General features: G+C 41.5%; 1 protein-coding gene across 1 annotated transcript in view; it reads right to left on the bottom strand.

Annotated features, from left to right (window-relative positions):
• The window catches only part of gucy1b2 (guanylate cyclase 1, soluble, beta 2), a gene marked incomplete at its 3' end in the record, with an annotated part of 67,045 nt that extends 42,095 nt beyond the window's left edge, over positions 1-24,950 (bottom strand). Inside the window, exons 1-11 of the mRNA XM_083758348.1 lie at positions 24,869-24,950; positions 23,377-23,537; positions 22,756-22,855; positions 22,359-22,552; positions 21,699-21,807; positions 21,391-21,494; positions 19,996-20,097; positions 19,639-19,750; positions 18,216-18,412; positions 15,552-15,675; positions 14,152-14,300 (exon numbers count right to left, since the gene is read on the bottom strand). Coding sequence (XP_083614474.1) covers positions 14,152-14,300; positions 15,552-15,675; positions 18,216-18,412; positions 19,639-19,750; positions 19,996-20,097; positions 21,391-21,494; positions 21,699-21,807; positions 22,359-22,552; positions 22,756-22,855; positions 23,377-23,537; positions 24,869-24,935 — 1,419 coding nt within the window. The 5' untranslated portion in view covers positions 24,936-24,950. The remainder of the gene's footprint in view (positions 1-14,151; positions 14,301-15,551; positions 15,676-18,215; positions 18,413-19,638; positions 19,751-19,995; positions 20,098-21,390; positions 21,495-21,698; positions 21,808-22,358; positions 22,553-22,755; positions 22,856-23,376; positions 23,538-24,868) is intronic.
• Between the last annotated feature and the right edge of the window lie 1,640 nt (positions 24,951-26,590).

The following is a 26,590-nucleotide window of genomic DNA, read 5'->3' on the forward strand; positions in this document are numbered from 1 at the left end:
ATGTATGTTTCGCAGGCCTCCCTTCTCTACACATCAGTGTTGATGACCAAATGTGCAGAAATGTTGCCTTATCTGTACCTTCATATTGTGGTTCTAACAGAGTTCTACTTATAGACTTGTCTACTCTCGCCATTGTGGTTCTAACAGAGTTCTACTTATAGGCTTGTCTACTCTTGCCATTGTGGAACACATCAACAGTGTGGTCACCTTAGCACTTTTAATGGATTCCCAAGATGGAATACCATCAAGTTGCATTTACTGAGCTGTTCTTACTCTGCCATGGTCACATGTATACAATTTCCATAGTCCTGTTCTTACCCCAAATTGTTGTTTGTTTTTGTATTTAATTGTTTGGTGTTTGTTGAAATAAATACATGAAATGGAATTTGTTGGATTAAATTAAAAAAAGGTATCCTTGAGTCACTAGCTCAAAACAGAATGCAGTTCACAAGTATGGAGCTCAGCCTATAATTGATTTGATTGACATGCTGCATGCCATGAGTGTATAAAGTGGTATTTCTTTTTAAATTAAATAAGCTATTTTAAGATGAGCTGTGGTCATAACAGCACTGTTTGAGTTGAAAACTTTAAAGACGTTTAACAGTCTAAAGTGAGAACAGCAAATGTTCTTTAACAAAAATGTGTAAGTGTAAAAAAATATATATACTAATCACAAACACTTTAGGTTTTGATAAACAGGCTATAGTGCATTTGTTCTCACTTTAAAGTAGTTTATTTTTTATTTTTTATTCAGCTTATCAAAGAAGTGCTGTGGTCACAGCACTGTTTGAGAAACTAGTTGAAAACTTTATATCCAACTTAATTGTTTAAATAAAGTCTGGAGTGAGAACAGCAAAAGTAATGTATTAAACAAAACAATTATATTTCTGGTTGATTAAAAGTGCAAAAGTTTTGGTCATCTAAAACTAAGACTAAGAGTAAGAGATGACAATAACTGGTATGCAATGTAATTACATTATGGCAAACTAAACATCTTGTTTGCTCAATGAAAGAGTAAATGTGGGAAACAGAGTAAAAATGTTCCCACAGATGGTTTTAAACAATAACCTAAATCTCAGTTGAGTCGTCATGAACCCTGATCATCACCTTTAGATTTAATCATTCTGGCAAGGGGTAGAGGTGTCTGAAAAGGATTTTCATCCCTTGACCTGTCACCTCTGCCTTCAACCTTAAATACAACCTCCAAATTCTTATTAGTGTGAAATGCCTAGTGGCGCAAGAGGAAAGCATAGGTCTCCCAAGCTGAAGGTGGTGGGTTTGAATCTTGCTCAGAGCAAACCTTCATTTTCTGGCTTTTTAAGGCCAAAGTGCCGAGGCAGGCCGCCTCCCTCCTCACGCCCTCTTTTGGCTCCGGTGGGAGGGGGAGGATCTTTTTTGGGAACCCGCCTCTGGGGCGGGATTTTCTTTATGAGCCTGCCTCCTGGGGGCGGAGCTTAAGAAATGTATATATTAAGCAAAGTGATTTTTGTACTTTTCACATTAATTTGATTGAACCAGTTTATTTTTAGTTTTTATTGAGATATTTGAGTTTTTTTATGACACTTTATTTCAGCTGTTTTGTTTCAGTTTACTTTTTTTTTTGGTTTTTGTTTTTGTTTGACCTTTTGGTTGAGTATTGGTTTTCTTTGAGGTTTGAACCTATGACGTTTGGTTTATGAAGCCTAGTTTTTATCTATTGAGCCACACTGGCATGTAAGGTATAATTGGGAACTTATATTTAACCAGCCTTTCAGAATTTAGATGGACAGTGAAAATGTCCTTCAGGGGACTTGAACCCAGAATGTTCTGTTTATAAACCCCAGGCTAATCACCTGCGCCACACTGGCATGTAAGGTACAATCGGGAACTTATATTTAACCAGCCTGTCAGAATAAAGAATGGACAGTGAAAATGTCCTGTGGCAGGTTCGAACTCGCAACCTTTGGTGTACAAACACTGGATTTTACTCATGAGCCACACAGGCATAAGTGATGCAGTTGAGAATGTCTGACTTAACCCACCTTTCAGAATATAGAGGTTCTTTAGGAGTTCCATTAGGAGGTTAAAAAACAATGCACACTTTAGGAGGTTCAAACACTGCACCTTTCAGAAGGACAGTGAAAATGTTATTCAAGAGGCTTGAACCTCTAATTGTTTGATTTGTTGTTTCAGTTTTTATATTGAATATTTTTTGAGTTTTTTGTTAGTTTTGTTTGAGTTTCTTTTAGTTTTGTTTGAGTATTAGTTTTGTTTGAGTTTCTTTTTGTTTTGTTTGAGTTTTTTGTTGATTATTAGTTTTGTTTGAGTTTCTTTTTGTTTTGTTTGAGTTTTTTGTTGATTATTAGTTTTGTTTGAGTATTGAACCAGGAACCTTTGGGTTGTAAACCTCAGATTTATCTTTTGAGCCACGCTGGGCTGTAAGGTACAATCTGGGACTTATATTTAACCCACCTTTTAGAATTTAGATGGACAGTGAAAATGTTCTGTCGCAGAAATGAACTCTGGATTTTACTCTTCAGCCACATATGCATGAGAAATGCAGTTGAGAACATTACATAAATTTTGAGTCAGTACGTTTTTGTTGAAAATTATTTTACTCATAAATTGGAGTTGTTTGACATCTTCAATGGTATTGTTTCTTTTAGTTTTAATATTGAGTCATGTTTGAGTTTTGAACCTATCACTTTTGGTTTATATACCTTTGTTTTTATACTTATGCCACAAAGGCATGGAAGATGCCTCTGATAACCATACACTTAACCTTTCCCCCAATTACCCAGGTGTAAGTAGTCACTGATTAGCCCCTCCCCTATAAAGCCTACTGGCCATGCTAGCTTTCCTGTTTGGTCTCTCTTTGTTTGCACTGACTGAGCAAAGTAGGAAACTGCTTGTAATTGCTTTAGCACTTTTTGAGTTTAGGCCATTGATTCTTTTTGGACTTGGTGGTCCTAATGTATGTTTCGCAGGCCTCCCTTCTCTACACATCAGTGTTGATGACCAAATGTGCAGAAATGTTGCCTTATCTGTACCTTCATATTGTGGTTCTAACAGAGTTCTACTTATAGACTTGTCTACTCTCGCCATTGTGGTTCTAACAGAGTTCTACTTATAGGCTTGTCTACTCTTGCCATTGTGGAACACATCAACAGTGTGGTCACCTTAGCACTTTTAATGGATTCCCAAGATGGAATACCATCAAGTTGCATTTACTGAGCTGTTCTTACTCTGCCATGGTCACATGTATACAATTTCCATAGTCCTGTTCTTACCCCAAATTGTTGTTTGTTTTTGTATTTAATTGTTTGGTGTTTGTTGAAATAAATACATGAAATGGAATTTGTTGGATTCAATTAAAAAAAGGTATCCTTGAGTCACTAGCTCAAAACAGAATGCAGTTCACAAGTATGGAGCTCAGCCTATAATTGATTTGATTGACATGCTGCATGCCATGAGTGTATAAAGTGGTATTTCTTTTTAAATTAAATAAGCTATTTTAAGATGAGCTGTGGTCATAACAGCACTGTTTGAGTTGAAAACTTTAAAGACGTTTAACAGTCTAAAGTGAGAACAGCAAATGTTCTTTAACAAAAATGTGTAAGTGTAAAAAAATATATATACTAATCACAAACACTTTAGGTTTTGATAAACAGGCTATAGTGCATTTGTTCTCACTTTAAAGTAGTTTATTTTTTATTTTTTATTCAGCTTATCAAAGAAGTGCTGTGGTCACAGCACTGTTTGAGAAACTAGTTGAAAACTTTATATCCAACTTAATTGTTTAAATAAAGTCTGGAGTGAGAACAGCAAAAGTAATGTATTAAACAAAACAATTATATTTCTGGTTGATTAAAAGTGCAAAAGTTTTGGTCATCTAAAACTAAGACTAAGAGTAAGAGATGACAATAACTGGTATGCAATGTAATTACATTATGGCAAACTAAACATCTTGTTTGCTCAATGAAAGAGTAAATGTGGGAAACAGAGTAAAAATGTTCCCACAGATGGTTTTAAACAATAACCTAAATCTCAGTTGAGTCGTCATGAACCCTGATCATCACCTTTAGATTTAATCATTCTGGCAAGGGGTAGAGGTGTCTGAAAAGGATTTTCATCCCTTGACCTGTCACCTCTGCCTTCAACCTTAAATACAACCTCCAAATTCTTATTAGTGTGAAATGCCTAGTGGCGCAAGAGGAAAGCATAGGTCTCCCAAGCTGAAGGTGGTGGGTTTGAATCTTGCTCAGAGCAAACCTTCATTTTCTGGCTTTTTAAGGCCAAAGTGCCGAGGCAGGCCGCCTCCCTCCTCACGCCCTCTTTTGGCTCCGGTGGGAGGGGGAGGATCTTTTTTGGGAACCCGCCTCTGGGGCGGGATTTTCTTTATGAGCCTGCCTCCTGGGGGCGGAGCTTAAGAAATGTATATATTAAGCAAAGTGATTTTTGTACTTTTCACATTAATTTGATTGAACCAGTTTATTTTTAGTTTTTATTGAGATATTTGAGTTTTTTTATGACACTTTATTTCAGCTGTTTTGTTTCAGTTGACTTTTTTTTTTTGGTTTTTGTTTTTGTTTGACCTTTTGGTTGAGTATTGGTTTTCTTTGAGGTTTGAACCTATGACGTTTGGTTTATGAAGCCTAGTTTTTATCTATTGAGCCACACTGGCATGTAAGGTATAATTGGGAACTTATATTTAACCAGCCTTTTAGAATTTAGATGGACAGTGAAAATGTCCTTCAGGGGACTTGAACCCAGAATGTTCTGTTTATAAACCCCAGGCTAATCACCTGCGCCACACTGGCATGTAAGGTACAATCGGGAACTTATATTTAACCAGCCTGTCAGAATAAAGAATGGACAGTGAAAATGTCCTGTGGCAGGTTCGAACTCGCAACCTTTGGTGTACAAACACTGGATTTTACTCATGAGCCACACAGGCATAAGTGATGCAGTTGAGAATGTCTGACTTAACCCACCTTTCAGAATATAGAGGTTCTTTAGGAGTTCCATTAGGAGGTTAAAAAACAATGCACACTTTAGGAGGTTCAAACACTGCACCTTTCAGAAGGACAGTGAAAATGTTATTCAAGAGGCTTGAACCTCTAATTGTTTGATTTGTTGTTTCAGTTTTTATATTGAATATTTTTTGAGTTTTTTGTTAGTTTTGTTTGAGTTTCTTTTAGTTTTGTTTGAGTATTAGTTTTGTTTGAGTTTCTTTTAGTTTTGTTTGAGTTTTTTGTTGATTATTAGTTTTGTTTGAGTTTCTTTTTGTTTTGTTTGAGTTTTTTGTTGATTATTAGTTTTGTTTGAGTTTCTTTTTGTTTTGTTTGAGTTTTTTGTTGATTATTAGTTTTGTTTGAGTATTGAACCAGGAACCTTTGGGTTGTAAACCTCAGATTTATCTTTTGAGCCACGCTGGGCTGTAAGGTACAATCTGGGACTTATATTTAACCCACCTTTTAGAATTTAGATGGACAGTGAAAATGTTCTGTCGCAGAAATGAACTCTGGATTTTACTCTTCAGCCACATATGCATGAGAAATGCAGTTGAGAACATTACATAACTGAACTTTCAGAAATAAGAATGGACAGTGAAAATGTTCTTCAGGAGACTCGAACCCTAGATGTTCCATTCATAAACCCCAGGTTTATCTCTTTAGCCACAATTGTAATGGGTAATCACATGGGTAATGCAGTTGAGAAGGCTTTTGAGTCAGTACGTTTTTGTTGAAAATTATTTTACTCATAAATTGGAGTTTGACATCTTCAATTTTATTGTTAGATAGTTTTAATATTATTATATTTATAATATTATTAAATTTTAGTATTTAATATTTAATACTATATATATATAGGCTGAGCTCCATACTTGTGAACTGCATTCAGTTTTGAGCTAGTGATTCAAGGATACATTTAAATTGAATCCAAAAATTCCATTTCACGTATTTATTGCAACAAACACCAATCAATTAAATACAAAAACAAACAACAATTTGGGATAAGGACTAAGTACTGTGGAATTGTATGTGTGGCCATGTCTTAAATTCAACTTGATTTCATGCCATCTTGGGAATCCATTAAAAGTGCTAAGGTAACCACACTGTTGATGCATTCCACAATGGTGAGAGTAGACAAGCCTATAAGCAGAACTCTGCTAGAAGAACCACAATATGAAGGTACAGATCACAAACGCAACATTTCTGCACATTGGTCATCAACACTGATGCATAGAGAGGGGACACCTGAGAAACATACATTAGGACCACCAAGTAAAAAATCTAAAATCAATGGCCTAAACTCAAAAACTGCTAAAGCAATTACAAGCAGCTTCCTACTGTCAAAAAAAAAAAAAAAAAAAAAATCTAAATCCCCAACCAAAAAAAAAATCCAAATGCTTAACCAACCTAAATGCTACATAAACATTAGGCTATGTTTTCGAACATTGAGATTCTGTCACGGTCCGCTCCTCGCACCGTGTACGTGGACTTAGGTCCTTATTTAGGTATAGACACTAGTAGCCAGAAGACACATCGCCTCACCTATTTGGCCGCGGACACCCATGTGAAAAGATGTAGTGACAGATTTACATTAATACAACTTTTAAAGTATCCAACATTTTGGGTAACGTTACATAGCTACATTGTCAGCCAGGAATTGAACCTGGAACCTCTTGTTTCATAGGTAGGCCATTATACCAGTGAGCCATAGTGCTTTTATTTAATGTTTATTAAGCCAAATCTATAATTTCAATTGGTTCATGAACATTCATTTAATCATTTAAGACAAATACAACTTTTCGGTCATATGTGAGGTTGAAGGAAAAGCTCAAGTCAAAAGATACAAATCTTCAATATTTAAGTATTATAGCATATTTGTGGTGTTAAATGTGATGTTTTTCATCATATTTTTTCATCACAGTTTTAGACCATCTAACACATTAGCTGTTCATTTGTATGTATTTCCTTTTACATTTAAGTCTTTACATTACAATAAATAGTGGCAATGAATAAGCTGAGCCACATAGTTATCAACTGCATTCTGTTTTTTAACTGATTTTAGACGGCACTCTGCCTGTGTGATCTGAAATGTACATTGCCCATACCCCACATATTTTCCAGTTTTTACTTAAAAAAACCCGTTTAACCCATTCTGACCTGAGATCAGATTCATACGAGGTTTCCGCCGGACACACACTGGTCTGATGAACCCATTCTGACCTGAGATCAGATTCTAAAAATGTCAGTCGTTCTTCGATTTTTCAAAAAATAGCTGACCTACAAGCTCGTATCGCGCCACTCGGTGGCGCGATATGAGCTTGTAGATCTGCTATTTTTCAATAGCTAAAGCATAACATGATGCCAACACCAAAATGGGTGCCCGGTCAGAATGGGTTAAAATAGTTCAACTAGCCGATCTAAGAGCGCACAATGTGTCGATGTTTGATCGGCTACTGTATAGTTAAATTATTTTAAAAGGTTTTTGAAAATAGTAAAACAAAAAGGCAAATACGTTTAGGGATAAGGGGTAGGGCGTGGCACAAGATAGGGCCCTCAGTATCCCATGAAAACATCCTGTAATATAATACTGTAAGAAAACACTTATGTTGTCAAAAACCATGAAAAGATGGGTTTTGATTTCAAAACATCTTTATTGACACAAATGCGTAACGATTTCCATTGTGCGTGTGTGCGTGCGTGCGTGCGTCTGTCTGTTGGGAGGAGAGCAGATATAATTATTACAGAAAAGCACCCAGTTATATTTATAATCCATTCATTTCAACAGTAGAATAATGATCATATCCTATAGCTATAGACAGAGCAGCCAGAGCGCTCACACTGGGGCCTGGGGGGGTGGTGGGCAACATTATTATTATAGTTCAGCGCCCACCTGTGGTATGTTGGGTTAAAAATGGCCGTTTGTGAGTGATTCAGATTGCACCTCTAAAGTATGCCTGTTAACAAAGTTAACAACTCACATTAAATTAGAATCAGTGTCCTGCTGCCATTTGCTATATAGTATGTTACAGTACAAGTAAGAAAAACACGGGAGGAGCGCCTGGTTTCGGGCCGTTGGCCAGGGGGTGGTGGTGCCGGTGTGCCGAAGGCTGGGACAAGTGTGGCCCTGGTTGAAAAAATAAAAAAAAATCACCTAGTATTGTCTCAGTTAACTAGGATCACAGGTAAACCAATAACAACATCGGCCTAACATTATAATGGTGTGTAAAACTGAAAATCTGCCACGGACAAGACCAAGTCTTGCCATGGACACATTTGTCCGTGTACGGACATATTAAATACCTGATTGTATCAGTACATTGAAATGCAAGGTAACCAATGAACAATGAATGTTAAAGTAGAAAGATATCTAAATTAGATTTTTAACATAATCCATTCATTATGTGGCTTTCCCCCCCCAATGCATGGCTTTTGATTAGTCATGGCACATGTGGCAGCCAAGTCTATGGACCTTTTAATGTTAGTTTAGAACACTAATGACGTAAATCATTTGCCAGCCAAGTCTACAAACTTTAATGTTTCCAAACGTTCATTGTTTGCCTACAGTGAGATCCACGACTTACCAGGAAAGAAGCGAAGCTCAGTCTTGGTCTGGGTATAGCTTGAGGTGGTGAGAAGACAAGACATCCAGTGAGAGATGTCAGCCAGATGTGCAGTGATGCACTCTTCAACCTGAGTGGCAGAGTAGTGGAGAGAGAAAAGCTGTTTCAACCAATAGGAAGGGGTATAAGGATGGGGGGGGGGGGGGGGGGGTGCCCTCTTGAGTGAGGGTGGAAATATAGTGGCCCTCTCCATCGTCAAAGCTCCAGAGATCACATCACACCAGTCCTTCACGACCTCCACTGGCTCCCCATTACACAAAGAATTGACTTAAAAGTACACAGTTACGCTCCCACTTTAAATTTAAGGATGGCTCGATAAATTGTCCCATACTTGGCAATCACCTATTCCCTCCCTCTATATCAGACTTAGCTTTCAAACAGTGGAAAGATAAAGGTCTTGTCAAATTCTCAGATCTCTGAGAGAAATGTATTCAGTAGTTTTGAGAAAATTCGTACCAAATATGATCTACCCCACAATAATCTCTTCCGATACTTTCAAGTTAGAGACTTTGTTAAGAATCAATTTCCCTCCTACCCTGAGAAACCAGCAAATAAACCATGGGACAACCTCCTAATACTGTATCCTGGGCAAAGGGGCCATATTTCAGTGATTTACCAATCTCTTATGAGATTAAACATCCTCCCTATGGACAAAAATAGGAATAGGTGGGAGACCGAGTTGGGTGAAACATTTCTTGATGAATGGTGGGATGTGGCTATTGATCGAGTCAACACATCAACATTGTGTGCTAGACTAGGCCTTATTCAATTCAAAGTCTTTCATAGACTTCATTACTGCAAATCTAAACTTGCTACAATATATCCTGGAACTGATGATAAATGTGATAGATGTGCTGTCTCACCAGCTAATCACACACACATGTTCTGGTCTTGCCCCAAGTTGGTACATTATTGGACTAAAATATTTGAGATCTTGTCTGATATATGAAGTTCATTTGGAGCCGTCACCCCAGATCGCTATTTCTGGGGTACCATCAGATTTTTTACTTCTAACCCAGAAACAGTCTAATATGGTAGCATTTGCCTCACTGATAGCAAGACGTAGAATATTGTTGGGGTGGAAATCCCCAACTCCCCCTTCTATAGCTATGTGGCTTAAGGATATTATGGGATTTTCTAGCTGGCAACCATTCATTACCTACTTTGAGAATCTGAGGGTAGGCCTACTTCTGACAGACTAATTGAACCAATACTGTGTGTTTTTTGCTTCCTCATAACAATAAAACTGTGTATAGAGGGTGCTGTATGTCAACGTTCCGATTCAACACAATATTTTCCAACATAACTTGTAACTCTTTTGAACTATAATAACCCAACTCATAATTGTATTTATTTTGTTTTATTTTGTTTTATTTTTTGTTATTTATATTGTTTTTGTTATCTGTGCTTAAATTATTATTTTTGTTTCCTACTGTTCATATTATATGTCAAATATACATGGTTGTTTTTGTATGTCTGTACTCAATTGTTATTGTTGTTTTTTATATTGTTTAATGATGACGATAACTGTGGGGGGAGGGATGGGGTGAGGGAGAAAAAATAAGAAATGGTATGTTCAAACTGTACTACATTGTTGAAACCTACTACCAATAAACATATATAAAAAATAAAAAATAAAGTACTCCTCACCACCTACAAGGCACTGCACAACCTGGCTCCCTCCTACCTCTCCACCCTCCTCAAGCCACGCACGCCCCATCCTGTTCCCTCAGGTCCAGCGACGCCGGCCTCCTCAGGCTCAAAACCTGGGGCCTTCTCTGTGGCTGCCCCTACCCTCTGGAATGCTCTCCCCAAACGCATCAGGGATGCTCCCTCCCTCCCCGGCTTCAAAACCACACTGAATACCCACCTGTTTAGAAGAGCATTTCCAAGCGGATGCGTTTTTTAACTTGTTATATGTACTGGGTTTAATTCTTATTTTATTAGTTTTGTCTAATAAAGTTGTCCTGTTCTTATGTCCTTTTCTAAATCATTGTTTGTGTGCACTCGGATCCTATCCTGCACCTGGAATACTATTTAAAAGGTCCTAGTGCTAGATTGGCTGTACATACATTCCATGTATTCCATACACAGTACAGAGCCATAGATCACTCCTATGCCCTTCTCCTGTGTCTGTGAAATGTATGCAATATGACAGCATTCTAGAGCTATAAAGGTCCTTTACTTTAACTAAAAATGTCCATGTCATTACAGTTCTCAGATAGCATCCATACTCACTCAGAAACTTGTTGAACTCTTCTCCTCCAGGCTAGTGTGTTAGTTGACCAGCCACAGTCTATCTTGTTGTCATTCATGTCAGCTGGTTATGGTAGAAATAAAATACAAAGGTGAAAACCAGCTACAAACACACAAACATGCTGATATACACACACAATGATATTAATCCCTGGCTCTTCATTTGGTGACAACATTTACCAGATTATTTAATTTATAAACATCTCTGTTTTCACCTGTTTCTCCTTCTCTTCTCCTTTTTAGCCCCACCCCATCTCATACCTGCTGACTAGAGTTGATTGACACCTGGATGTCATCCTTTGTTGTCTCTTTAGCTTAATTGACAAGATATAGAGTAGGGGTTTTCAACAGGGGGTTACTCGAGGGGGACCACCAGGTTTTTGTAATTGGGAAAAGATATAATAATAATAATAATTGCATTAACCACTTGAACCCTAGCATCCCCCGGTATTCTGAGGGGAACATTAGCCGAAAAAAGCTGATCTACAAGCTCACAACATAGCTCACAAAGGGTGAGGTCGCCCTTTGTGAGGTCGTGCACGCATCTGCCTGGGTCTGGGTGACAGCAGACTGCTGGGCGAGTGCTGGCGCTTTGGCATGGGGGGTAAGATCTTAATTTTCGGACCTGTTGAAAAAACCCTGTTTTCGCCGGCTTCTGGGCACGGCTGCACTAATAACATTGGGGCCGTCTAAATGGACAGTTATCAGTCAAAAGGGAGACATCGAAGAGGAAGGATGGATGGGGAAGGATCAACATATGGCATATCAGAACAGGTAAGGGTTTGAGGTCAGATGTAGAGTTGCTGGCCAATATTGATGACATCAGGGATCTCCATATATGGGCTTAATATTGATGACACCAGGGATCTCCATCCCTGATGATGTCACGTGATGTCACATGCGACCTTTGGTCACAATAAATCACTCAATCCTATGCCCTCCTGTGTCAGTGAAATATAGGGCTATAAAGGTTCTATACTAAATGTCATTACACTTCTCAGACAGCATCCATATAGTTCCATACTCACTCAGAAGCTTGTTGAGGTGTCTCTCACACGCTCTTCTCCTCCAGGCTAGTGTGTTAGTTGACCAGCCACAGTCCATCTAGTTGTTATTAATGTCAGCTGATTGTGGTAGAATTACTGAGTGAAAACCCAGCTTCAAATACACAAACATGCTAATATACACACACACTGATATTAATCCCTGGCTCTTATTTAATTTGGTGACATTTACCAGATTATTTATAATAACATCTCTGTTTCTCTCACTCTCGGACTGTCTTCCTTCCTGCAATTTATTTAGTCCCACCCCCTGCAATATGTTGACTAGAGTTGATTGACACCTGTCCTGTATGCCCAATGACATTTCTTTGTTTGGGAACCATATGCTGCACTAGGTCTAGGTCTAATAAATGTGGTGTTCTGTTGTGTCCAGCAGGTGTCAGTGTTGAGTTTAGTACCCGTTTGTGAACTTGGGTTGTTTTCCAAAAAGGAGATCTTGTTTCTGAGCCTTATTCTGGCCATGTCTTAATTAACACATCAATATACAGCAGAGCTAGGCAACAATGGGCAAAAATATGTGAACATTCGATGGAAGTATGTGAACCTTTGGCCAAAACAGGTGGCCATTCAGAAAAACAATTCAAGCTAAAATGTGCACATTGCATTGCACCACATTATGAGCTTGTAGACTAGCTGTTTTCACAATAAATAAGTAGCCTATAGGGTTTAGTTCAGCTACTAGCAAGCTGTAGATTGAGTGTAGTTGTACCTTCTGAACTGTGTATTTGTATTGTATGTAATGGCAATTACATACATAATGCTGCATCCTCTCAATAAATTCTGACCAAATTCTGCTCAATTAAATCTCCCCACACCCTCCCAAACGGTGATCTTTCTGCACACAAATATTAATTATCAACATAATTGCTATAGCTGTACTTTATACGTTGACCTCTACCATGCACATTCACATTGACATGTTGGTAACTAACGCCCTGAGGGCGAGAAGCGAACTGAAGGGTGAGATCGCTCTGAAACAACATAACTTCTTAATACGGCACAGTTAAGAAGCAGAAGTTAAACTATTATATCTGGCGTTCATAAGGTCAGATCATGTAGAGTTGCTGGCCGGCTCCATTTATGCAGATCTAGGTGATGATCCAGTCTTCTCCATGTATCCTATCCAGGGTTTGATGAGGTCAGTATCGTGATCTTCATAATATGGAGATCCAGGTGATGATAGTCAGCTCCACATATGGAGATCCATGTGTACCAACTTGGTTAATTTGCGGCAACCGCCAACCACACTGGTTATCATGAGACTGATCAAACCCGGTACACTCAAGACACACTCCATATATAGCCAGATCAACATATGGAATTAATTCTGTATTGGCCATATATGGAGCGTGTCACGACTCACGAGGCATGACTGACGGACTGCCGAGGGATGCAGGTTTTCATAGTAAACTGCAAGCTACAGTCACAATGATCCTCTATAGTTTATTTAGAAATAAATATTAGAACTGAAATCGATCGATGTAAATTAAATAAATGCTTAAACATGTAGCCAGGTGTAATGTTAGTCCACAGAAGTGAACCTTTAATTCAAGCCTGTTGTGCCTCAGACACTCTCAGCCTACTCTCAGCCAGTCTTTTGAAAACGTTGTCTTTGATCTTTTGTATGTTAAACTTCGGTTAACGCTCCAGCATTGAACTTCAGGGAGACTGGAACTTGAACATGGAAGCTCTGTGCTGCGAGACTGATCATTACACCACCATCTCTCAGCAGATATGACTACTGTTGAGGCGTTCTTTTGCAGCCTATGTTTTTATAATAATTCAACTTACTGTGGACAGCCAGCTTAAACTGAAGTGAACTTTCAGTTTAACTGTTGTGTCGTGGCACCCACTTTGAGAAACCCTTACACAGTAACACAAATTTGAACCAAAGAGAATCACTTTAGCCTATACCTTTAAGTAACAAATCACTGTTTGCTACTACTACTATAATATTTACCACAAAACAACAACTACGGCCCAGGCCGTAGCGTAACGGTCTGGGCACCGGACTGGTAATCCAGTCGCAGTGTGCCGCGGGTTCGACTCCCGGACCCGACACGGCCTTTACTGCATGTCATCCCCCCATCTCTCTCCCGTTTCCTGTCAGCCTACTGTCTGTCCCTTAAAAAATCAATAAAAGGCGTAAGCCGCAAAAAAAATATCTTAAAAAAAAAAAAAAAAACAACAACTACTACTACTACCACTACTGTTTACCTTATAGACATCATGGACGCTGGTGAGGCGGTCGAACTTGGAGTACATGCAGTTGAGCATGTGGACGATGTGGATGGGTTCACAGGCAGCGCAGATGTTGGTGAAGGTTACCACGTCACTGAACAGGATGGTGCACACCTCAAACTCCCCTAACACACACACACAAGCACAGACACAGACAAGAGGGTAAGTAAAACCATAAACGTTCCACCATAAACAATTCAAGAACTTTTCATTGCAGTGTGTGTGTGTGTGTGTGTGTGTGTGTGTGTGTGTGTGTGTGTGTGTGTGTGTGTGTGTGTGTGTGTGTGTGTGTGTGTGTGTGTGTGTGTGTGTGTGTGTGTGTGTGTGTTGGCTAAACAGACATACAGTACATACATACATACCCTTTTAACATTGGCCTGTTATAGCGCCACCAACAGGTGGATTTTTGCAAAACACATTTTTGGAACAAAATGCCTCAAATCATCCAATTGCCATCCAAGGCGTAAGAAGAAATGGCACCCTTTTCACATTGGCCTATTATAGCGCCACCAGGAGGCCACAACCTGACCTGCCCTGGTGGAGACCTGTGCCCCGAGGGGCACTTTATTGTCTCCACCAGGCCGAAGGCATGGGGGGAGAGTATGTTTTGCACTCCGTCCGTCCGTCCGTGTGTGTGTCCGTCCGTCCGTCCGTCCGTCCGTCCGTGTGTCCGTGAGCAGCTAATCTCCCGCACCGTTAACCCGGTCGATGCCAAATTTTGCACACACACTCCCTGGATGCCAACGATGAACTTCCACAACGGCCTGTTATAGCGCCACCAGGAGGCCGCTTTGTGCAAAACAAGTTTTTGCACAGTACACCTACAGATTTCGTCCAAACATCGCGCAAATTGGTACACAGTCTCTCTAGAGCCATTCAACGAAACGGGTCTTTCACATTTCTCAGACTCCATCCTGATTGGTTAAGATTGGCTTCCAAAGTTCACAGGAGTGCTCAGTTTCAAACAAAATGCTGCAAATCATGAACACATCGCGTGATTTCTGTGAAATTGTGCACCCACATTCCCACTAGGCCGAGGAAGAAATGCCACATGAACAATTTCAACTCAGCCTCAAGGTATATAACTGGCCAAAAAGTGTTTTTACCTCTAACTGCACGGATCTGTGGATAATTTACTTTTGTTGCCCTTTTATCCAACCACCAGATGAAGGCAAGCTGCAATGTCCTACATTCCTATCCTGGTGGAGACCTGTGCCCAGAAGGGCACTTTTTCTAGTCTAGTTCTGTGTTTGTCTCTCCGAGTGTCACGACATACGAGGGACGTTTAACCTCATGCTGACAAGAGCACGCACACACACACGCACGCACACACGACAGGCAGACAGACAGACAGAATGACAGAACGACAGACAAACCTGCCTCCACCCTCTTGCCATCTTTCAGCTGGTTGGCGACATGGCGAGGCAGCATGGCATGCAGCAGAGTCTCCGTCTTCTTCTTCTCGGCCTCTAGGTGGCACGACAGGATCCTCAGCTCCTCCTACACACACACACACGCACACACAGGTCACAGCGTAGGACATGATAGGCCATAATAGCTCATGTTAGGTTGGGTATTTGTCAGTGGTGGAAAAATTACCACCACCAGGGACGTGCACACATAGACATCAAAGGGGGCTTTTACCCGTCTGTAAAACAACTGCCCTTTCCAATTTACTATGGTGAAAGAAATGCAAATGCCACTCTCCTTTTCATGCCATATCATACCATTAGTAGAGATAACATGATGTTGGCACCATTAGGAGAGATAACATGGTGTTGGTAGTGGTACCATTAGGAGAGATAACATGGTGTTGGTACCATTAGGAGAGATAACATGATGTTGGCACCATTAGGAGAGATAACATGGTGTTGGTAGTGGTACCATTAGGAGAGATAACATGGTGTTGGTACCATTAGGAGAGATAACATGGTGTTGGTACCATTAGGAGAGATAACATGGTGTTGGTAACTTGGTACCATTAGGAGAGATAACATGGTGTTGGTACCATTAGCAGAGATAACATGGTGTTGGTACCATTAGGAGAGATAACATGGTGTTGGTACCATTAGGAGAGATAACATGGTGTTGGTACCATTAGCAGAGATAACATGATGTTGGTACCATTAGGAGAGATAACATGGTGTTGGTAACTTGGTACCATTAGAAGAGATAACATGGTGTTGGTACCATTAGCAGAGATAACATGATGTTGGTACCATTAGGAGAGATAACATGGTGTTGGTACCATTAGCAGAGATAACATGATGTTGGTACCATTAGGAGAGATAACATGGTGTTGGTAGTGGTACCATTAGGAGAGATAACATGGTGTTGGTACCATTAGGAGAGATAACATGGTGTTGGTACCATTAGGAGAGATAACATGGTGTTGGTAACTTGGTACCATTAGGAGAGATAACATGGTGTTGGTACCATTAGCAGAGATAACATGGTGTTGGTACCATTAGGAGAGATAACATGGTGTTGGTACCATTAGCAGAGATAACATGGTGTTGGTACCATTAGGAGAGATAACATGATGTTGGTACCATTAGGAGAGATAACATGGTGTTGGTACCATTAGCAGAGATAGCATGGTGTTGGTACCATTAGGAGAGATAACATGGTGTTGGTACCATTAGCAGAGATAACATGGTGTTGGTACCATTAGGAGAGATAACATGGTGTTGGTACCATTAGGAGAGATAACATGGTGTTGGTACCATTAGGAGAGATAACATGATGTTGGCACCATTAGGAGAGATAACATGGTGTTGGCACCATTAGGAGAGATAACATGGTGTTGGCACCATTAGGAGAGATAACATGGTGTTGGTACCATTAGGAGAGATAACATGGTGTTGGTACCATTAGGAGAGATAACATGGTGTTGGTACCATTAGGAGAGATAACATGGTGTTGGTACCATTAGGAGTGATAACATGGTGTTGGTACCATTAGCAGAGATAACATGGTGTTGGTACCATTAGGAGAGATAACATGGTGTTGGTACCATTAGGAGAGGTAACATGGTGTTGGTACCATTAGGAGAGATAACATGGTGTTGGTACCATTAGGAGAGATAACATGGTGTTGGTACCATTAGGAGAGGTAACATGGTGTTGGTACCATTAGGAGAGATAACATGGTGTTGGTACCATTAGGAGAGGTAACATGGTGTTGGTACCATATAGTCCTATAGTCAGGGTGGGGGTCCCCAGGTTGATTCTATAGTCAGGGTGGTGGTCCCCAGGTTGATTCTACAGTCAGGGTGGTGGTCCCCAGGTTGATTCTATAGTCAGGGTGGTGGTCCCCAGGTTGATTCTACAGTCAGGGTGGTGGTCCCCACTCCCAGGTTGATTCTACAGTCAGGGTGGTGGTCCCCAGGTTGATTCTACAGTCAGGGTGGTGGTCCCCACTCCCAGGTTGATTCTACAGTCAGGGTGGAGGTCCGCAGGTTGATTCTACAGTCAGGGTGGTGGTCCCCAGGTTGATTCTACAGTCAGGGTGGTGGTCCCCACTCCCAGGTTGATTCTACAGTCAGGGTGGAGGTCCGCAGGTTGATTCTACAGTCAGGGTGGTGGTCCCCAGGTTGATTCTACAGTCAGGGTGGTGGTCCCCACTCCCAGGTTGATTCTATAGTCAGGGTGGTGGTCCCCAGGTTGATTCTATAGTCAGGGTGGTGGTCCCTGGCTCTAGGACTACTACTACTACTAGGTTATTCTCCCAGGTTGTGTTTTCACAGTTTATCTTGAACGCAGCTCAGACTCAGTCAGTGTGACTTTAAGCTGATAACAGAAACAGTTCTGCTGCTCTGAGTCTCTGAGTCACATTACAACTACAGCTCTGCTGCTCTGAGTCACACTACATTACAACATGATATACAGCTCTGCTGTCACTCTGCTCTGTGAGGAAACACAACTCTACTCAACTACAGCTCTGCTGCTCTGAGTCACATTACACATTAGACACCTGTACCTGGACACAAAACTAAACTACTAAAAGTATTAGTTAGAATATTGCGGTTTCCGTCCAACCTTCTTCCTCTCCAGCTGGTTGGTGAGCTCCATCTCGGCCAGCCTCTGCTGGTTGAGCAGGATCAGGTCTCGGGTGGTGTCGTGCTGGGCGATGTCGGCCAGGTGGAGGCCCATCTCCTGGAGCTCCCGCAGGCTCCGCAGCTTGGGAGAGCACAGGTAGAGCATGCAGTCCACGGAGGGCATCCATATCATCTGACCTATAGTGTTGATGGTGAAAGCACATTTTGACTTAGTTTTAGTCACAGTCTTTTTTTTGTGTGTGTCATATTTTAGGTCATCTAAATAGTTTTAGTTTGAGTCTAGTCTAGTTTTCGACTACATATCATAAGATTATTATTTCTTTCTACAAAAATGTATTTTGCTGGACCTTGATCGCTGCTTTTACTGCAAGCGAGCTTTTTGTAAAGCTTGCCCTCAATTAGTAGTAAACAACTACTGGTAGATCGACTATTTCCAGAGCGCAACCAAACATCCTACCTCGTAGTTTGTTCTGTCCCCTCCATCCTACCCCCGTCCTACCTCGTAGTTTGTTCTGTCCCCTCCATCCTACCCCGTCCTACCTCGTAGTTTGTTCTGTCCCCTCCATCCTACCCCGTCCTACCTCGTAGTTTGTCCTGTCCCCTCCATCCTACCCCGTCCTACCTCGTAGTTTGTTCTGTCCCCTCCATCCTCCCCCGTCCTACCTCGTAGTTTGTCCTGTCCCCTCCATCCTACCCCGTCCTACCTCGTAGTTTGTTCTGTCCCCTCCATCCTACCCCGTCCTACCTCGTAGTTTGTTCTGTCCCCTCCATCCTCCCCCGTCCTACCTCGTAGTTTGTTCTGTCCCCTCCATCCTACCCCGTCCTACCTCGTAGTTTGTTCTGTCCCCTCCATCCTCCCCCGTCCTACCTCGTAGTTTGTTCTGTCCCCTCCATCCTACCCCGTCCTACCTCGTAGTTTGTTCTGTCCCCTCCATCCTACCCCGTCCTACCTCGTAGTTTGTTCTGTCCCCTCCGTCCTACCCCGTCCTACCTCGTAGTTTGTTCTGTCCCCTCCATCCTACCCCGTCCTACCTCGTAGTTTGTTCTGTCCCCTCCATCCTACCCCGTCCTACCTCGTAGTTTGTTCTGTCCCCTCCATCCTACCCCGTCCTACCTCGTAGTTTGTTCTGTCCCCTCCGTCCTACCCCGTCCTACCTCGTAGTTTGTTCTGTCCCCTCCGTCCTACCCCCGTCCTACCTCGTAGTTTGTTCTGTCCCCTCCATCCTACCCCGTCCTACCTCGTAGTTTGTTCTGTCCCCTCCGTCCTACCCCGTCCTACCTCGTAGTTTGTTCTGTCCCCTCCGTCCTACCCCGTCCTACCTCGTAGTTTGTTCTGTCCCCTCCATCCTCCCCCGTTCCTACCTCGTAGTTTGTTCTGTCCCCTCCATCCTACCCCGTCCTACCTCGTAGTTTGAGCATGGCGTGTTGTTGATGTTGAGGAAGCATCTCCCGGCGAGCCTTGAGAACAAACTGGCTGTTGATGAACTTCCTGATGCTCTCGATGGTAAAGGTCACCTTGTAGAGAGACAGGGAAACAGCTGGGGGTCCCACACTGCTTTATCAGCGCTTATCAGAGTGGGGCTCCCCAGTTCAAATAATATGATTATATTTATATATCACGTCACGTCACAGGCTGAAAAGGTTGAGAACCACTGCTCTACAGTATTCTAATACCGAGGATGGACACAGGGGGAGCACTGATCAAGCCCGATGTGACGTCTAGTCTAGTGTATTCTATCCTGCAGTGTCCAGTGTCATACCTGAGGGTGTACGATAGTGAAGTATTGATCCAGTCTGATGCCCATGGTCTGTAGTCCTGGAACAAACTTCTGGACGTTCAACCCAGTTTGTTTCACCTTCAGCTAGAGAGAGAGAGAGAGAGAGAGAGAGAGAGAGAGAGAGAGGCTGTATGACTGCATGAGCATACACGCTGTTGCAAGTACAATTGAAGACTTTGAGAGACTGGCAAAACGTGTGTCGTTGCGTGAGAGCTTAAAATATAAACCCAACTTGAATAAGTGTTACTGTAAAAGCATGGGGGGGGGGTCTTCAATCTTTTTCAGGCCAAGGCCACCTTAGCTGATAGAGAGAGAGAGAGAGAGAGAGAGAGAGAGATAGAGAGAGAGAGAGAGGAAACGTATGTATCAAATTGTGTTGCATATTTAACTTTTTTATAGATTTCATACTGTAGATAGCGTCAAAGACTTGTTTGTCAATACTTGACCTTTGACTGTACTTGGCCTGCTCTTTTTTCCTCCACACCAAAACGCTTTGCAGAAAATAGCTTCTCCTCAGAATAGGGATTCACACAGGGGTGAAAAATGGGTTACAAAATCGTGGTATAAACATTTGATATAGAATAGGGATTCAAGTGGTTAACATAAAAAAAGAAAGTCCTATCACACAAAGATTTGGCGGCACTCCCTGTAGTATCTCTGAGGACCGCCGATATAGGGGTCCCGGACCCGAGTAACTGAGGACCCCCCCCTATGTTGAAGTTGTATGTATAGGACCCCCTCTAAAACGAGATGCTGCATCTCAAGGGGCCATCCTGGCCCTGCCAGAGTGAGCACTAACTATGAGACCCTGCAGATCATGTCTGTCTGTGTGTCTGTCCCGCTGTTACACCACCCGCCCGCCACCAGAGGGCGCAGCTGTATCACACAAAACACACACACGCACGCACGCACTCACACACACACACACACACACACACACACACACACAACTTAACTAAAAAAACTTAACTTAAAAAAAACTTAACTTAAAATGAAAAAGACAACTTCAAAATAAAATCTTAAAAAAACACAAAAAACTTTAAAAACACTTAACTTCAAAAAACTTAACTTAAAAATAAAATCTTAAAAACTTAAAAAAACACAAAAAAACAACTTAAAAATAAAAACTTTAAAAACACTTAACTTCAAAAAACTGAACTTAAAAATAAAATCTTAAAAAAACACAAAAAAGAGAACTTTAAAAAGAAAACCTTAAAAAAGTATGTAATTTATTCTAATTGTTGTTATTGCCATTTACGAGCTGCGTTCGCTTCCCGCGTTTGCGCGTCTTAATTGTACTGTGCACACGGTCCGGACCAGACCATGTGCACAACATGTGAGAGCTACACAGTGACTGTGACACAGCATACATCTTACTTCTCTGTCAAAGACGATGTGGAAAGGGAAGTTATTACAGAACACCTGCTCCTCCAACCACAGCTTGTCGGGGTAGCAGGGTGTGAAAGTACCCTGGAGATGGCCTGGAAGGTACATCAAACACACCCCTTAGAGTTACAGCTTTGATTTGTTTGAACTCGTTGTGAATCTGATTCAGTGACGCAACATATTTTAATCTAATTGAATACATGGAGCAATTAATATATAGCAGTTAATATATATATATATATATATATATATTCAAATCAGGTTTATAGTGACTAATTCCAAACACAAACAGTTCCGACCTTTTCCTAAGAAGACCATGGTCCTGACCAGCCCCCAGCGACTCCTCTTCCCAGCCGGTCGCTCCGGCAGGGACACACACCTCTCCTTCATCCTCCTCAAAGTCTTCTCCTGAAAACACAGTCACCAAAAGGGAAATCCACATTGATCAAGGGAGACCTTTTACAGTATACTCAATGTGTTATTTAAAAAAGCCCTATATGCATTATAGTAAAAAATAGTCGATGCTCAAGCGCAACACATAGAGGGTATGCGCATGCATTACGTGAGTGGCAAATAGAGTGGCAAAGTGGGTGGAAAAGTGAGTTTATGGTCGTTTTACATTGTTTAATGCAATCCGATAGGACTTTTCTGTTTGAATGTATGGGCTGTCAAGGCCACTCAGTAGGCGTTCCTATGATGATGATGTTACACATACCCTCTATAGATCTGTTATTTCTGCTAATCCTTCTTTTCTTTATTTGAAAAAGAAAGACAGGGACGTCAGGGGATAATATCAGATATATAACATATATATACCCCCCCCAACACTGCCCATAATAACTAAATTTTAGACTAGCGGATACCTAGTATGGGTGTAATTAATTCGAATTGAACAAATCCCCAGAACAATTTCACCCCTGATTTTTCTCACTTTGACACATTCCTAGTATGCTACGTACCCTCTCCTCTCTTCCCTGGCCTGGTTCTGCCGTGGCTGGGCTGCGGTTGGTGGTCTTGACGGCCCTGCTGGTCTGCTCCACCTCAAACACAACATGCTCCTTCTTCCCCGTGCGCTCGTCCTCTTCAGACTGGCTCACAACCCTCATGCTCACCTCACAGTCGAAGAAGTCTTTGGCGACCGCCTCGATGATGCCTGCATGCAGCCAGAAATACAACAGCATAGAATAGAAACGCAACACAATAGAGTAAATAGACCAATGGCCAAATAATCATTTATTCATAATATTAGACTTTTCTAAATGGATCAATTCCTAACGGGCATGGGAACATGAGAATCTGTTTTGTTTTGCCTGCATGGTTAAATGAAGGTTACATGAAATGTAAAATGACTTTTACCTGGTACAATATGATACAAGCCCTTCCTGTCAGAGTAGTAATGCAGTAGCATTATCCCGTCTTCGGTCCTTTCCGTACGGAAAGATGGCGCATTCATCTTCTGGTAACCACAGTTAAAGGGAAGTTAACTGTAAGCATTGTATCGCCAAGCCTTGCATTGCCAAGCCTTGCATTGCCAAGCCTTGCATTGCCAAGCCAAGCCTTGCATTGCCAAGCCTTGTATCGCAGAGCCTCGCAGTGCCAAGCCTTGTAGTGCCAAGCTTTGCATTGCCAAGTCCTTGGCTACTATGGCTACATAATCTTCTCAGATGGGGGTCCTCGGCCAAATAATACACCTTAGGGGTCCTTGACATGAAAAGGTTTGAGAACCACTGTTCTAAAGGTCTCTGCAGTGGTCTGGGTGTAGGTGTAGTGTATGTATGCTGGCATGTTCCAGGAACCAGGAAACCCACACCATGTGAGAAGACAGAAGACCCACATCAACTGCCCACCCAAGACCAAGATTCCCCACCTTACAGTACACACACACACACACACACACACACACACACACACACACACACACACACACACACACACACACACACACACACACACACACACACACACACACACACACACCTCATAGGACAGGGCCAGGTAGCTGTGTAGAGTGTCCAGGTTCTCTATGAACTGGGTCAGGGTTCCTCCCAGAGTTCTCAACATGGTGTCATAACCTGCCTCCTTACAGAAGCCGAAGAAGTGCTGTCCAAAGAGATGGAGCACCTGCTCAGAGGAGACATCTGTATACGCACACACACAAAGCTGAAGTCATGCTAACCAAGAAACCTTTACAAGGACTTAATTGAGTCATTGCTTATGGCTCATGGTATGATTGACATGCTGTATTTCTTGCAGTATTAATACTTTAACTTAAGTAAAAAATAAATGTAGTACTTTCCCCGTCACCACCACTGCCTATCCCTGACATGTCTAACTTCCTTTCTCCTTGCTCTCCCTGCCCCTTCTTTTTCTTTTTCTCTGCTTGTAAACAACACATTTCACCCACTTCTGTACACCTGTAAACCTGTGAGGTGACTACACAATTGTTTCTGATTCTTGATTTATTAGCCTTATCAATGACTTTAGTTGTCTCTTGTTTACTTGCTGGAGTCCATTGGCTTAGTTATTTCAGGCCTATATACAGACCTAATCATGGGCACCGTATGCAGCCAGGCCTCCCAGGTGTGGACTTGTTTGTTTGTTGGTGTTAGTAATGAAAGAGGAAAACACTCACAGACAGTCCCTGTAGATTCTAGAACATGAATCCAAAGGGACCCAGTAGATTTTCAATTACTGCCAAAGCAGAACACAGCCTACAGTGAGCCTACTCATATCAGGGGAATGACCATGCAAAAATATCTCTCAATAGGGTAGAAATGCTCATGAACCAATCTATCTTCCAATCTGGTCCACCTGCTATCCATATGTGTATATGCATCTGGACATTTCTATATAAAGTGACAATAATTGAATGACTTAAAAACAAACAAAAAAAAGAAAAGTAAGATCATTACTGCAAAAGTAATCAACTAATTATACTATTGTAGCCTATATCTGCTATTTCCATAATTTATAAATTATCTTTGGAACCAAGTCAATCTATATGCAATGCCTCAACAAGTGGGGTGGGAGGGTCTCCAGTTCAAATGTGATTTTTGGGGGTTCCATTTGTACACTCTGAGTTACAGACCACTTGGTTCCAAACTATCATTTAGCTGGGGACCCCCTGGAACTCCCTCAGGGACCCCTGGAGGTCCTCAGTCACCACTTTTTGAACCACTGGTAGGTCATGGAGTCGATGTTTAAACGGCCACATTTAATTTATTTGCCTCCAAACTGGTTTATAGCACAGGCTGATCTCATGTTGGGGAATGTGAGGTTTCTATGACCCAATTGCAGACCGCGGCCATGTTTCCATCAGAGTTTGGAAGCACTCGTTTTCAGTAAAGCAATGTCCTGCTGCCTCCTGCATTATGTGCTAATTCAAAACAGGTGGTACACAGGACAGTTGAGTGATATCTAACGAGCACTTTGCACTTAAAAAGTAGAGTATGCATTCTAAACATCCTACCCAGCATGCAACAGGCCTCCTGTACCAGCTTGAGGGTCAAGGTGTCGTCGTACACCTCATAGGTCATAAAGTGCTCCTGTACACCTGCCAGACACCTGCAACACACACACACACACACACACACACACGCACACACACACACACACACACACACACACACACACACACACACACACACACACACACACACACACACACACACACACACACACACACACACACACACACACACACACACACACACACAGCTGAAGACATGAGAAAGAAAAAAACCTTAACAACGACTTCTAAACCCCATCCAGACAGGTTTATTATAAACATATTTAAAACATGTTTAAAACATCTTATCAACCCATTAAAACCGGGAAGGCGTCTTTGTCATTTAATATTTTTTGCGTTTTGTTTGGGAAAAAAAGAGTTTGAAAATCTTGAAGAATTTTTGAGAATTATTGATTTAGAAGGCATTTGTAAAATCGGCCTCAGATCTTAAACACGTTATTGCTGCTGCAGAATTTTTTTTTCTACCAGCTGTTATATTCTTAGTACCACTACTTTCTGCGGCTATAGCTGTTACAACCATGCTGCTCAAACTACTACAATTATCACTATACTACTACTAAGAATATTATGCACACATGCCACGCACGCACGCACGCACGCACACACGCACCTCAGTTTCTCCCATGTGTCCTCTCCAAACTTCTCCACCACCAGAGACTTGAGGCAGGTGTTGATGAAACCGTACTGCAGATAGATAACACACATGTTGTTGACATCACAGCTTTACTATAATTCACCTCCCCACTAGCATCCACTACTGCCATACAAATGTAAAACACACGCACGCACGCACGCACGCACGCACGCACGCACGCACGCACGCACGCACGCACGCACGCACGCACAGTACATACAATGCATACACAAACATCACATAACAGTACACCCTAGATAAAAAGTCAAAGGTGATTCACATTGGTATTTACATTAAGATTAAAATTATATTGTTTATTGTTATTGTTATATTGTTATTGAATGTATAATATTATTCAAGAAGAATGCCTATGACATGATCTTTTCGAAGTGTGTCCAACATTCCAAATCTTTGATTTGTACACATTAACAATTCAAATCTATCTAGATCATCACTGAACATGATTCTTGAAAGTGAAGAAACATCTTTGATCTTAATTAATTTGGTCAAAATGTTATCATGTAATGGATCTACATATATTTGCATTGTGCAGTGTGATTATCGGAGAGACAGGTTTACTCACCATGTCTCCTGGAATTGCTTCAGTTGGACTCAAGCTCCAAATGATGGAGCAAAGAATTTAGCACAATTAAATCTTCCTTGAATGATAAATGTGGGAGTCTTCTTCTCTCTTTCAACCTCTTTGATTCTCTGTCCACTTCTCTCTTCTCTCACTCAGAAATGTCAGAGGCTCCCTCCCTCTCTCTCTTTCTAGCACGCACGCACGCACGCACGCACACACACACACACACACACACACACACACACACACACACACACACACACACGGTCCACTCAGCAAGGCCAATTCTACCTGGCCGAGAAGTATGATTTCAACAGCATTCCAGAGCTTATAAATTACCACCAGCACAATGCAGCAGGTTTATTAGTGGATATCTAAAAAAAAATCAGCCATTGCTATTCAAACATTGTGTGGTTTGTCATCATGGCGCTAAATAAGTAAATAA

Source organism: Protomyctophum parallelum (genome assembly GCF_964188405.1).
Source record: "Protomyctophum parallelum genome assembly, chromosome: 23".
Taxonomy (NCBI): Eukaryota; Metazoa; Chordata; class Actinopteri; order Myctophiformes; family Myctophidae; genus Protomyctophum; species Protomyctophum parallelum.